Source organism: Priapulus caudatus, unplaced genomic scaffold (assembly GCF_000485595.1).
Source record: "Priapulus caudatus unplaced genomic scaffold, Priapulus_caudatus-5.0.1 Scaffold835, whole genome shotgun sequence".
Taxonomy (NCBI): Eukaryota; Metazoa; Priapulida; class Priapulimorpha; order Priapulimorphida; family Priapulidae; genus Priapulus; species Priapulus caudatus.
Window position 1 is genome coordinate 55,475 of NW_014577896.1, and position 13,727 is coordinate 69,201.

Genomic DNA, 13,727 nt, shown 5'->3' on the forward strand with positions numbered 1-13,727 from the left:
ACACGCGTGCACGCGCACACACGCTCTCTCTTCACACGTGCACGCACAAACACCCACGCCACTCGCACACGTCCACACTCGCGTGCACGCACAAACACGCTCTCTCTTCACACGTGCACGCACAAACACCCACGCCACTCGCACACGTCCACACACACGCTCTCTCTTCACACGTGCATGCACAAACACACACGCCACTCGCACACGTCCACACTCGCGTGCACGCACACACGCTCTCTCTTCACACGTGCACGCACAAACACACACGCCACTCGCACACGTCCACACTCGCGTGCACACAAACACGCTCTCTCTTCACACGTGCACGCACAAACACACACGCCACTCGCACACGTCCACACTCGCGTGCGCGCGCACACACGCTCTCTCTTCATTCAAGATGGCCGCCGACTAGCATGCAGGCGGCAGACATGACTCATGCGACACACGGCAACCGTTGCTATGACAACCACGAGCATCAACATCCAAAATAAAACACAACAATGAGACCGCGTGCACTATAAACACACAGAATAATAACCGCGCGTGCTGCTAGCGTGAGGAGAGCGAAAGGGGAGCGTGCCAAACATGCCACGGAACTAAAGCCAGCAGCCATCCTAGACTGGCTCCGAGTGCGTAGCCGCAGGGTGCGCGGGCGCACACATGCCACCCGGCGTCCGTCTAGGTGCTGAGGGAGCACAGCCATGCAGTGACGTTGCCATGCCGACGTTACCTTTGCATGAGCGACTGCGTTTTAATCCGTTAGCAACGCACCGTGCGTAGTCTGCACCCGCCTTTCTCACGACAAACTCTGCGATGCATCGGCGTGGGGGAGCAAAAACAAAACCTGATTCAACGTCGGCAGTCTACAACGGTTGTCGCGAAACGAATCATCGCTGCCTCGAACACCCGGAAGAACACGTGGAATATTGTGGAACGTTCATCACACGAAACATGTGGTTGTTCTCTGCGTCCACGCTGAACACTCTGTGTGGCTCTCCTTGCAGGAGGTTCTTCCTTTATCTCGTGTTTGAGGGAGTTCTCCCATCTCATCTGGTGGCTGTTCCCACATGCACCCCCATGCCCCCTTACATAGCAGCTGTTCCGCATGCGCTACCACTCCCCCTTACCTAGCAGCTGTTCCTGCATGCGCTACCACTCCCCCTTACCTAGCAGCTGTTCCCGCATGCGCTACCACTCCCCCTTACCTAGCAGCTGTTCCCACATGTGCTGTAGCTCCCCCTTACCTAGCAGCTGTTCCTGCATGTGCTACAACTCCCCCTTACCTAGCAGCTGTTCCTGAATGGACTACCACTCCCCCTTACCTAGCAGCTGTTCCCGCATGTGCTACGACTACCCCTTAAGTAGCAGCTGTTCCTGCCAAGAGCACGGACACCTACCAACGCAACAAACGACTCCGCGAAGAACGCGAGAGGGAGCGACAGCGCATGCGGGAACAGCTGCTAGGTAAGGGGGAGTGGTAGTGCATGTGGGAACAGCTGATAGGTAAGGGGGAGTGGCAGCGCATGCGGGAACAGCTGCTAGGTAAGGGGGAGTGGTAGCACATGCCGCGCGCGCGCGTGTGTGTGTGTGTGTGTGTGTGCAGACGTGATCTCATACGTGTGTGTATGTACTGCATTAACAACACTGCAATCATACATGTGCGCGCGTGCGTGCGTATGTGCATGTGTCTGTGTGTGTCTGCTTGTGTGTGTGTGTACATACATATGTACAATACACACACACACACACACATATTAGCAGCAACAGCACAATCATGCCTGCACCTACGAGCGTGTACATGTAAATGCGTTCGTGCATGTATGCATACATACATACATACTGACGTGTGTGTATACATACACGCATACATAGTACACGACTCTCTCTCTCTCTCTCTCCCACCGGCGTGCAGATACGTACATTCATGAATACGTACCTACTACATAAAGTACACGACTCTCTCTCTCTCTCCCACCGGCGTGCAAATACGTACGTTCATGAATATGTACCTACTACCTATAGTCAGGTAGTAGGTCAGATTGTAGGAGGCAAATGTTGTGAGTTAAAGAACAAGGAGCAAAGCGAGCCAATAGGGCATGGGGTATGGGGCCCGCTTAAGGGCCCCAGAAGAAATTTTGTAGGAGGCATTTGTTCTTATTGCCTAATGGTAGCTACAGCCCTGCCTATAGTACATGACTCTCTCTCTCTCTCCCACCGGCATGTAGGATCGGTGCTGGCGACCAGGCGTTCGATCGTGAGGGATTCGGCCGCCAGAGCATGTCCGAGAAATCCGGCCCATCGAAGATCGACTACATTACCACAGCGATGTTACTGCTTACATCTCAATCGACTCTTCCTGCCAGTTGATGAGCCACGCCGGCGGCTCGGGTGCTCTCGTGCTGACATCTGGTGGCAGACTGCTGCTGCTGACCTCGGTCGCCGTGCCACGGCCGCGGCTGCTGGGAGGCGGCTGCCACGCATTCTGCAAGAACGAATACGAGAAGAATGTTCGATTGACCTGCCAGGTGATAGTAACGACTGAAGCTGGCCACGATTACAACCCACAGCTGAGATATTGCAGGCTTGGCGTCACCAAGGAGCTAAATATAACAAGGAGAGGAAGCGGAATGGCTGTGTGCTTTTCGCCTCAAGGACGCCATCTATGGACCAAAATCAGCTGAAACGGCTGTGCAGACCGAATCCAGAGACAATAGAACACTAATCTCTTCTAGGGTCTCTGCCGAACCCAAATTTGGGGCCAGATATGGTGGCGCTTCCTCTCCTTGTTATATTTATCTCCTTGGGCATCACGGCTAATGCTGCTGATCTCTCTCCACCGAAACAAAACATGCGCATGTAGATATATAAAATTGAGACATACGAGAGTTACTGTAGAGTAATTATTATTAATATCAGTAAACATAAAACTACAAGTACGTATATGGTATATTGTTATAGATATAGGTATATAAATATAGGGTTGCTTGGCATTTTTGTGATCTCATACAGAAACGACAAGCAGCACGCACACACAAGCACGCACGCACGCACGCACGCACGCACATGCACACACACACACACGCACACGCGCACACACACGCACGCGCGCATATACACACACACACACACGCACGCACGCACGCACGCACACGCGCACGCATGCACACACACACACACGCACACACACACACGCGCCGCGCACACACGCACGCATGCGCGCACACGCGCACGCATGCACACACACACACACACGCACACACACACACACGCGCACACACATACACGCATGCGAGCACACACACACGCACCTGTTTGTCGTAGTCAGCGACGATCCTCATTGTCTCCTGCGCGACGTCGATGACGGGAGGAGAGCGCACGCCCCCGCGCCGCGCCTCCCTCACCGGCGACCGCACCATGCGTCCTCCGTCCGGCTCGTCCGTCGCTCCCTCCATCATCATGCTCTCCTGCGCCGTTCCCTCCATCATGCTCTCGTGCGTCGCTCGGTAGTACGAGTCGTTGTAGAGTTTGTTGGTACCAGTCAGCCTGAGGGAGGCGCGATTAGATTAGATTAAATATAATCTAATGTAGATAACATGAAACGAACTATAGATTACTTAATTAATAAAAGGCTGTGGCTACGCGTCCGGTTACCGGACGCCCAGCTTCCTCCCAGGCTACGCGTCCGGTCATATATTTCTTATGTGAACCCAACTATATTTTTTCAGTAAAAAACAATAAACAATAAGTTTTGACCATAACATTACTTACCTTCAGGTATTTTGTAACTTTGAGTGTTTTTGTAACTTTTGAAGCAATAGTAAATCCAGTAAAATCAACGATTTGAAAATGGATGCGCATGGCCTAATCGTGACGTGGATATGGGAATCTGTGCTGAGCTTTGTAATGGATGACCGGACGCGTAGCCACTGCGTTAATAACAAGCGCGCTCCGCGGCCACACCCACCTGTCAATCACCGGGTTTCTCTGCATGCTCGGCAGGGGGGGCCCGTCGCCGACGGGGCCACGAGAGGGCACCACCGTGCTGAGCGTGTTCGTCGTGTTCGTGTCCTCTGAGCCGTCGCCCGTCGTCTCCTCCGCGTAAAGCTCATTGTCCACCTGGTGGCGAAAAACAGCGATCGTCACTTCGCTGTTGCCGTTCGCTGTTTGCGTGCCCGGTTGTAATCTATTATCTGTCGATTTTGGCTTATTTTCTGTTTTTTATTATTTTGGCTGCTTGAAGAGCTTGGGGCATGGGCATACGTGTTTCTGTTCAACAAGGATTATTTTATGTGGTGAAGTTGTCCCTCATGCACGTGCTGCCACCTGGGGACACACATACCTTCATTGATGACAAAGAAGTTGTTCGAAGTTATTTGACCTCACCCCCACCCGCACGCCTACTGCCCCCTGGTATCAGTAATAAATGTGCTCTGGGCATCGCCAGGGAGCTAAATATATACAAGGAGAGGAAGCGCCGCCATATCTGACCCAAATCTTTGCCATATTTGGTCATATTGGCCTAGAACAGATTAGTGTTCTATTGTCTCTGGGTTCGGGTCTGCACAGCCGTTTCAGCTGATTATGGTCCATAGATGGCGTCCTTGAAGCGAAAAGCACACAGCCAATCTGCTTCCTCTCCTTGTTATATTTAGCTCCTTGGGCATCGTGGCACCTGCGTGCTGCCCCCTGGTGGCACGACAATGTACCTTTGTGATGGCGAGGTATTCGACGTTGCCGTCGCTCGAGTCCATGCTCTTGTTTGAGTCGGCGGTGGACGGCAGACGCCGCGCGATCACCACGGTGATGCTGTCAGCAGCTACTGATGCCGCTGCCGCCGCCGCGTCGCCCGGCCCTCCCTGCATCGCGTGTCGCAGGCCCGACATCGCCGCGTCGTTAGTCTTACCGACGAGGCCCTGCTCGTTAACGCACCTGTCATGATGCAAGGTCGCGGGGTCACGGATTATACACAGATGTGCGCACGCACGCAAGCACACGCAAACACACACGCACGCACGCACAAACACGCACGCACACATGCACACGCAAACACGCACGCACATGCAAACACACACGCACGCATGCACACACGCAAACACACACACACACGTGCGCATATACACACACGGATGCACACACATGCACACGCACACACACGCACACACGCACACACGCACGCACGCATGCGCACACACGCACGCACGCACGCACGTGCACGCGCACACACACACACACACATACACACACACACACACACAGGTATGGATTAGCTCATCGTTTGCTCAAGTTTATAGCTCGTTGGCACCGAATGATGAATTCATTGTACTCAGGTTGGGTGGACGGCAGTGGATCTCCATCCTGTATAGATAGATGGTCCACGTCTCCAATATACACTCCACTCCACACTCCACTCCATTCCACTGACTCCTTTCTCATATTCACTCCACCATGCCCGACCAAGAAAATCACGCTCCCCTTGGGCTGTTGTGTATTGTTACTGCAAGCTAGTCCAGTTCACACAGGTGTTTTTCACACGCGTGCATACCAAAGCTTCCCCCTATTTCCACTACGCTACTTCACCACGGTCGTCTGCTATCGATCGCGGCGCGTGCGTGCGTTGTTTACTCACAGCAGCTGGTCGTTGGTGCGCAGGCGGCCATCTTTGTGCGCCGCGCCCCCATGGATCACGCACTTGATGAAGATGCCGAGATCTTTCGGTCCGTTGGGCGTGTTCGTCGTCTTTCCCTTCACGCTGACGCCTGCCGGGGAGAGATGGCGGGTGGAGGAGGTTAGCGAGATCACGCGTCTATCGTTTACTCATTAATCGTTTAATTACTCATTGCTCAATTTATTAATTGACATAATTTTTTTTCTATACCTGCTTAATTGACTTTTAAATTTTTTATTACTTAATTAATTGCTTTACTCATTAATCGTTTGATTAATGAGAGAGGTGATTTGATGTTAGGATGAATCGTAGTCGAGTGTTACGATGACGTGTGTTGACATGTTGAGATGAGGTGAATGAGCGTGAAGAAGAATGTAATGTCAGCAACTGAGTGTTAGGATCATTATTGCATCTGTTGCCAGCTGGAATGACACACTACCAATGATGACCTTCAGATGAATGGTGATTGAGTGTTACACAGTGAATGGTGTGATACGGTGGACTGCCAGTATTCTAATGTCACATTGAGAAAATGAATGACTGCTGATCTAGCATCGCATCACACAGTGAATGACCGGTGATCTAGCATCACACAGTGAATGACCGGTGATCTAGCGGCGCGATGATCGACGTACCGAGGCCGGCAGATCCCGTATCGTTGACGGCGATCTCGAACGTGAGGATCTCCTTCTGCAGTCCGGGCGTCAGCAGCACGTCCTCGCCTAGCTTCTCCGCCGGCTGCAAGCACAATCATGGTGCGCACACACGCGCGCGCTTACAAGTCATGCCATCGATGCCACGCGATAACCCCCGCCGCCGCCGCTGCCGCCGCCGCCGCGCTGCCCTTACATGCGCAGCAGCGCTGCGGGGGTTACAGTGTTGTATGAAATGTTAGGTGTGCCAACCCCACGAAACTCACTTATTATTTGATCATTATAACACACACATATATATATTTATATGTATTCTATTTCTTTTCAGTATTTATTCAACTGCCCCACACACATATATATATATTTATATGTATTCTATTTCTTTTCAGTATTTATTCAACTGCCCCCTCCGTATCACTTGTCTGCGATAGCTTTAAGAAAACGTAATTAACAGAGCGAATGAAGACCCTAGCATGTATGCTGTTATACAGATGCTGGTTTCTCTATTCCACCATCACATGAACGCCATGTGAATGCACACACAGTGTAGACACCACGTAAGATTATACACCTACTCTTGTTAAACAACCACCCCACAGCGAAATGATTCACAACAAACAAGCGAACAAACATAAACATGGCAGACAAACAAACGAGAAAAACAAACACAGTGACAATGCATTAATACAAACATGAACCTACAGGTAAGTATAAACTTGAGTTATCGACATTTACATATATGATGGATCATGGAAACACTTCGATAATTAGTCATTTTTGTGATAAAATTATTACAACTATTCATTACTATAGTTTAAGCATGCGTTGATTGTCCTTGCCCCTGAAAGAAAGTTCGCATTGTTTGGAAGATTTGGACGATTTGGACGTATTTGGAAGATGCTGGTTGCGACGCCAACAAACATGTAATGACAACCAGCTGTTTGCCATTCTGCAGTACTGTTCTTGTGTTTTAAGACATAGACCGACACCAGTGTGCAATGTTATTGCTGTAGTTGTTACTCTGCATGCATGCTGTTGTTATTACTCAAAGCACAAGATGCACGATCACCTGCCTATCAACTCGTACACACGGCAACGTGCATGTGTTAGCTGCTGTCAGCTTGAAAGAGCCAGTCGTGTTATTGTAGCGTTATTGTGGTTAGTTACTGGGTTAGTTATAAAGCAGGCATGGAAGCGTATCCCAAACATGGATACTCACAGCAAGCCAGCCATAAACATGGCTTTGCAAAGCGTTAGTACATGCTAAACACGTGCACGCGCGTGCACGCACACACGAAAGCACATACGGTTAGTTCCACAACCATTGATAACCTGCCTCTATCACTGAGACCACAGCCCCGGACTTCCTAGTGATCTGCATCGTTAATTAATTAATTAGCAGTAAGCCAGTAACTGACTGTCCATTTAAACAGCTTCATTGCCTCTCAGAACTTCTGACATTGGCGAGAACAAATTTTTACACGTTTTGAGATTTCAAAATTATGATCGATGAATTCCAAGTTAAAGTAAAAAAAAAAAGATTGACCTTACAAACTTAGTTCAAAAAATAAATGTAGTAATTTTAAATATTTTTACTTTATACAGTAACATTAACATTAAAATAACAAACGCTCAGCCCCTATTTGGATTAAAATACATATAGCTACAATTTGCGAAAAAAAACGCGTCTACGTCTGTCCCACTATTCTGCTAATCCCTCTCCCAGGTCGCGACCTGTCACGGTAGTAGAGGCAGTGTTATGCGCGTTAAGGTGTACAAACCACTCACCCGGCAAGAGAGGGTGCCTGCAGGCACTGAGTCAAGCGCCACCTACAGGTGCAATACAAAGCAGAAATTCTACTATTCTGCAATCTGCCCCCACGAACAGTGTTGGTTATTACACGTGATCAGTTATCCAGCATCAGCAATGTCAAGCGAGCGAGAGAGAGAACAATGTGTGAGATGAGATATTGGAGAAAGCCAAGCTGGAGAGGAGCGTGGCAATGGATGTACAAAGGAGAGGAATGTCATGGGAGAGTGAGAGGGGGAAGAGAGAGAGAGCGAGAGAGAGAGAGGAATACAGACAGGGGAAGTGAAGGGGAGGGGGAGAGATAGAATGATGGATGGACTGATGGATGGCTGGATAAATAGGTGGATGGATGGATGGATGGATGGATATGATGATGATTGGATGGATGTGGTGATGGATGGAATGGAGTGGATGGTGGATGGATGTGGATTGGCATGGATGGATGGATGGATGGATGTGATGTGGGATGGATGCATGTGGATGATGATGGACGATGGATGGTGATGGATGATGGATGGAGGATGGATGGATGGATGGATGTCGATGGATGGATGGAATGCGAGGAGGAGGATGGATGATGGATGGAGGATGGATGGATGGAGAACTGGATGGATGGATTGGATGGTGAAGATGAGGATGGAATGGATGATGGATGGATGGATAAATGGATGCGATTGGAATGGACGAATAGATGAGATGTGATGGATGGATGGATCGGATGGGATGGATGATGGAGGATGGATGGATGGATGGATGGATGGTTTAGAAGTAGGTGGATGGATGAGATTGGATGGATGGATGGATTGGATGGATAGAGGATGATGGATGGATGGATGATGGATGGATGGCTGGATGGATGGCAGGATGGATGATGGATGGATGGATGGATGCGATGAATGATGGATGGATGGATGAATGGAAGTATCGGGCAGAACTGGATGGATGGATAGGATGGATGGATCGGATGATGGAGTGGATGGATGGGATGTGATGGATGGATGGAATGGAGGAATGGATGATGGAGGATGGATGGTGGAACATGGATGGATTGATGGATGGATAGGAGGATGGATGGATGGATGGATGCGATGGACTGGCAGTCGGATGGATTGATGAATGAATGGTATGGAATTGTTGATCGAATGAATGAATGAGATGGAATGAATGGAAGATAAGATAAAGTGCGAAGAGGCTGGATGGTAAATAGATAAAGGTCGAGAAAAAAAATAGAGTAAGAAGATAAGAGAAGGGAGTATGTAGATAGGGTAGGAGGGAAATGTTAGTATAACATATAATCGGAGAGATATGATGAGAGACAGAGAGAGAGCGAGCATAGGCAGGCACAGACACAGCATCAATGCAAGCGACCCCCCCTAAGATAGAACTTCAAAGCGCACATGTTAGCAGCTTATCTGTCTCGTGGCTCTCTTCTCTCTCTCTCTCATCGTCTCTCTCCTCTCTCTCTCTCTCGCTCTCCTTCCTCTCTCATCTTATTCTCTGCTCTCTCTCATCTCTCGTGCTCTCTCTGCTCTCAGATCATCTCGTCTCTCTTCTCCTCTCTTCTCTCTCTCTCTCGTCTCTCCTCTCCTCTCCTCTCTCTCCGTCTCTCTCACTCTCTCTCCGCTTCTCTCCTCCTCCTCTCCATCACGTCTTCTCCCTCTCCTCCATCGCCACTCTCTCCTCTCTCTCTTCCTCCATCATCTCTCTCCTCTCTCTCTTGCTCTCTCTCTCTCACTCCTTCTTCTCGTCCTCTCTTTCTCTCTCTCTCTCTCCATCTCACTCTCTCTCTCTCTCGTCTCCCTCCAATACTCTCACACGTCCTCGATCTCTCTCCTCTCTCTATCTCTCTCTCTCTCCTCTCTCTCCTCTCCATCTCTCTCTCTCTCCTCATCTCTCTCTGGCTCGCGATCTCGATCCTCTCCTCGTCAGGCCATCTCATCTCTCATCGCATTTACTCTCTCTCATCTCCTGTCTATCTGCACAGTCCGTGTGTCTTGTCTGCCTCATCCTCTTTCTCTCTATTCTCTCCATCGTATCTGTCCCTTTCCCTCCCCCTCAACCATCCCTCACTCTAACCTCTTTCTCTGTCCTATCGGTCTTCAGAGTGCGGGTGTGACGTGGCAAGGCGGGATCGTGTCGAGGAACGGTGAGGGTGGGGCAAGAAAGGGTACACACCAGATAGTGACCGGTCAGGCAGGGGTAAGGGAGGAGTTGGATAGCGCGGATAAGGACCAGAGAGATAAGGAGCTATCGGAGCGTAGCAGGGGAAACGTATGGAAAGAGATGCGCGAGGTGGAGATGTAGGGAAGCCATAGAGGATACGTGGACAGGTAAAATTGGAAACATGTACGGTGGAGATAGTAGGGAGAATAAGACTGGACTGCCCTTCTCCTCACTCCCTCGTCTCACGCACTCCCCTCCACCCTCCCATCTCCACCAACGCGTCCTTTTCTCATCTCTCTCTCTCTCCTCTTCTCTCTCTCTCTCCTCCTCTCATCCCCTCTCCTCTCTCTCTCTCTCTCTCTCTCATCCCTTGGCTTCCTCTCTCTCTCTCTCTCATCTCTCCATCGTCCTCTCTCTCCTCCTCTCTCTCCCTCGCTCTTCTTCATCTCTCACTCTTCTCCTCTCCTCTCTCTCTCTCTCTCTCCTCTCTCTCTCTCTTCCTCTCTCCTACTCTCTCTCTCTCTCTCTCTTCTCTTCAGCGTACGTGATGAGTCATTAACAACCATCAGATCTATGCATCTGTGTGATGCTTATTGCACAGCTCAGGCAGGTAAATCTATTTCCAAGCCTAGTTTGCCAGGCTAGTTTGGACCGAAAATAAGATTCAAACACAAAACCCAAACGGACTAGCATGGTCATGCATTACGTGCACACGCAAACACAGCGCGCACAGAAATCACAGGCACCGTTAGATTTAATTGCAATGCTACACCACCTCCATCTGCGCACACAACCCACACAAACACAACAGTGACCAAACCCTCAGCCCGACCCATCCCTCAACACCGACGCCCCCCACCGCCACCTATCACCTGATCATCCGCGTGCCCACCAGGTGGCGGTAGCGCCCACGTACCAGTTCTCGGGGCAGCGTTGTGTCAAAACACCTCCTGGCGTGAGACGACGAGGTCAACGACTGCATCCCACTCGTCTGCCGCAGTATCTGCACCGCCTGCCTGCTGAGACTTTGGCCATCCATCTCAATCCCGTTCACAACTGGTGGCGAAACAACGAAAAACGCTACGTCCACGGACGCGAAAACGCTACGTACACCGGACGCGAAACGCCTACGTCACGGACGCGAAAAGCTACGGTCACGGACCGGAAAACGACTACGTCACGGACGCGAAAACCGCTACGTCATGGACGCGAAAACGCTATCGTCACGGACAGCTCCCCGACAAGGAACAAAGAGTGGTGGCCTGCGGGTGGCCGAAAAAAAACGACTTGTCAAGATGTCACGCCACACGTGCTTGAGCAGTGCCTTTACAAATGATGCCCCCCTCTCACGCGATGTATTCGTGCTGCCACCTGTACCCCCATTCCGTACTGGGGTTACGCGGTAAAATTGTTAGCTTCAATCTAGGTTTTATTAGGTGCCTATCAGTCAATATAGAATGTATTGATATATAAAAAAACATTACTATAAACCACTTATGTAACTAAACATATATATATATATATATATATATATAAAGTAATTTAATAATATATGATGTAATAAGATCAATAAAAAAGAACATGATGTAGCGATGTGTAGCGTAGGCAGCACGTTGCACACAGCAAGAACACAACTCCATGAACCGGTCCTCCCATGGCTTCAGGCGGCCATCTCCGATGCGCGGCTCCCTTCGGCAGGATGTTCTGATGTAAAGGCGGCCGTTGGAGCCGGGCCTGGTTGTCCCGCGTGGTCCACCTATAGCCAGCAGGCCATCTTGTCCTACAAGAGCACCAGAATTGGTGCAAGCAGCCAGCTAGAGAGACATCATCGCCATGTCTAAAGCGGTACACCGAGTCAAACATTCCTACAAAGACCGGTGTTATCAGTGCTATGAAGAGCCGAAATAATACATGTATTACTGTATGTAATGAGTATTATGTGATACATTGTACTATTTTAGCTGTATAATAGCACTCTCATGGGGTCACAAGAGGAATAAACACACACATACAAACTAGTTGGGAAGTCATGGATAGGAACAGAAGGCCAATCACCGTAGAGGGGCCACGGCAGTTATGTCGCCTGTGATATCGGCCAATCTCCGGGACATCACGGCAATTTGGGAAGGGCACGTCAAGTAATAGCCGATCAGTGCAGTAGTTCTGGTGGTACTGTCGAGTCCTGACTTCGTCCGTCTGTGTGTGCCTGCTACTACAAGCATTACCCTGTGCTCTGTGCTACCCTGCTACTACAGCATTACCTGTGCACCCTGCCTATCCGGGTACAGCAGTTACCCGTGCTAAGACCTGCTACTCCAGCATTAACCTGTGTGGTCCTGCTATGCGCGTACAGGGCAAAAAAATACCTGTGGTGGTCCTGCTACTACGAGCATTCCTCTGTGCTAACCCATGCTACCGTACAGCATTACGCGGCGTGTACCCGCTACCTACACATTAACCCGTCTAACCACTGCACTACAGCATTTACCCTGTGTGGTCCGTGCTACTACAGCATACCACGCCTGTGTGGCCGCGCTACCTACAGGCATTACTCTGTGCTAGCCTCTGCTACGCTACAGCATTACCCTGTGCTACCCTGCTACCGTATCAGCATTAACGCCGCTCTTTCTCTGTGTACGCACAGCATTACCCGTGTGGTCTGGCTACCTGACAGCAATTACCCTGGCTACCCTGCTACCTACAGCATTACCCTGTGCTAACCTCCGATGCTACCCTACAGCATTACCCATGTGTGGTCTCGCTACCTAACAGCGATTACCCCTGTGCTACCCTGCTACCTACAAGCATTTACCGCTGGCACCCTGCTACCTACAGCATTACCCTGTGCTACCCTGCTACTACACATTACCCCTTGTGTCCCGCTACCTATAGCCATTAGCCCTGTGGGCCCCGCTACCATACAGCATGTACCCTGTGGCTACAACTGCTACGCTACAGCATTACCAGCTGTGCTACCCTGCTACCTACAGCATACCTTACCTGTGTGGTCTGCTACTACAAGGGCATTACCATGCTGTGTGGCCACTGCTAACCTAAACAGCATTAACCTGTGCTAGCCGCTCTACCTAAGCATTACCCCTGTGCTACGCTCTGCACCTACAGCATTACCTGTGTGGTCGCTGCTACCTACAGCAATTAACCCGCTGTGCTACACACTGCTAGCCTACAGCATTACCCTGTGGCTAACCCTGCTACCGTACAAGCATTACATGCTTGCTAACCCTGCTACTACAGCATTACTCCCTGTGCACCCGCTCCCTAACAGCAGTCCCTGTGTGGCCCTGCTTACACTACAGCATTACCCCGCGTGCTACCCCTGCTATCCTACAGCATTACCCTGTGCTACTCCCTGCTACCTACAAGCATTACCCTGTGCTAGCCCTGCCTACTAACAGCATTACCCTGTGTGGTC

The 13,727-nt window shown here is 50.3% G+C and overlaps 2 protein-coding genes across 2 annotated transcripts in view; both read right to left on the bottom strand.

Annotated features, from left to right (window-relative positions):
- Nucleotides 1-1,208, bottom strand: part of LOC106813857 (partitioning defective 3 homolog) — a 17,520-nt gene extending 16,312 nt beyond the window's left edge. Inside the window, exons 1-2 of the mRNA XM_014818097.1 lie at nt 1,170-1,208; nt 734-811 (exon numbers count right to left, since the gene is read on the bottom strand). Of these exons, the coding sequence (XP_014673583.1) occupies nt 734-811; nt 1,170-1,188 (97 nt within the window). The 5' untranslated portion in view covers nt 1,189-1,208. The remainder of the gene's footprint in view (nt 1-733; nt 812-1,169) is intronic.
- A 1,130-nt stretch (nt 1,209-2,338) lies between these two features.
- On the bottom strand, nt 2,339-13,044 carry LOC106813852 (partitioning defective 3 homolog). The gene is made up of 10 exons (XM_014818088.1): nt 13,041-13,044; nt 11,929-12,074; nt 11,211-11,348; nt 8,110-8,151; nt 6,304-6,406; nt 5,630-5,759; nt 4,710-4,932; nt 3,968-4,119; nt 3,312-3,546; nt 2,339-2,485 (listed from the first exon to the last, which is right to left on the bottom strand). Exons 1-10 carry the CDS (start codon nt 13,042-13,044, stop codon nt 2,339-2,341), a joined length of 1,320 nt encoding a protein of 439 aa, XP_014673574.1.
- Nucleotides 13,045-13,727: the final 683 nt, after the last annotated feature.

What these genes read in the sequence shown, in the direction of transcription:
- LOC106813852 (XM_014818088.1), bottom strand. An exon ending in AATACCTCGCCATCACAAAG is followed by an intron (nt 4,120 to 4,709) that starts GTACATTGTCGT and finishes TTTCGCCACCAG; the next exon opens with GTGGACAATGAGCTTTACGC. An exon ending in TCGCTGACTACGACAAACAG is followed by an intron (nt 2,486 to 3,311) that starts GTGCGTGTGTGT and finishes TCGTTCTTGCAG; the next exon opens with AATGCGTGGCAGCCGCCTCC.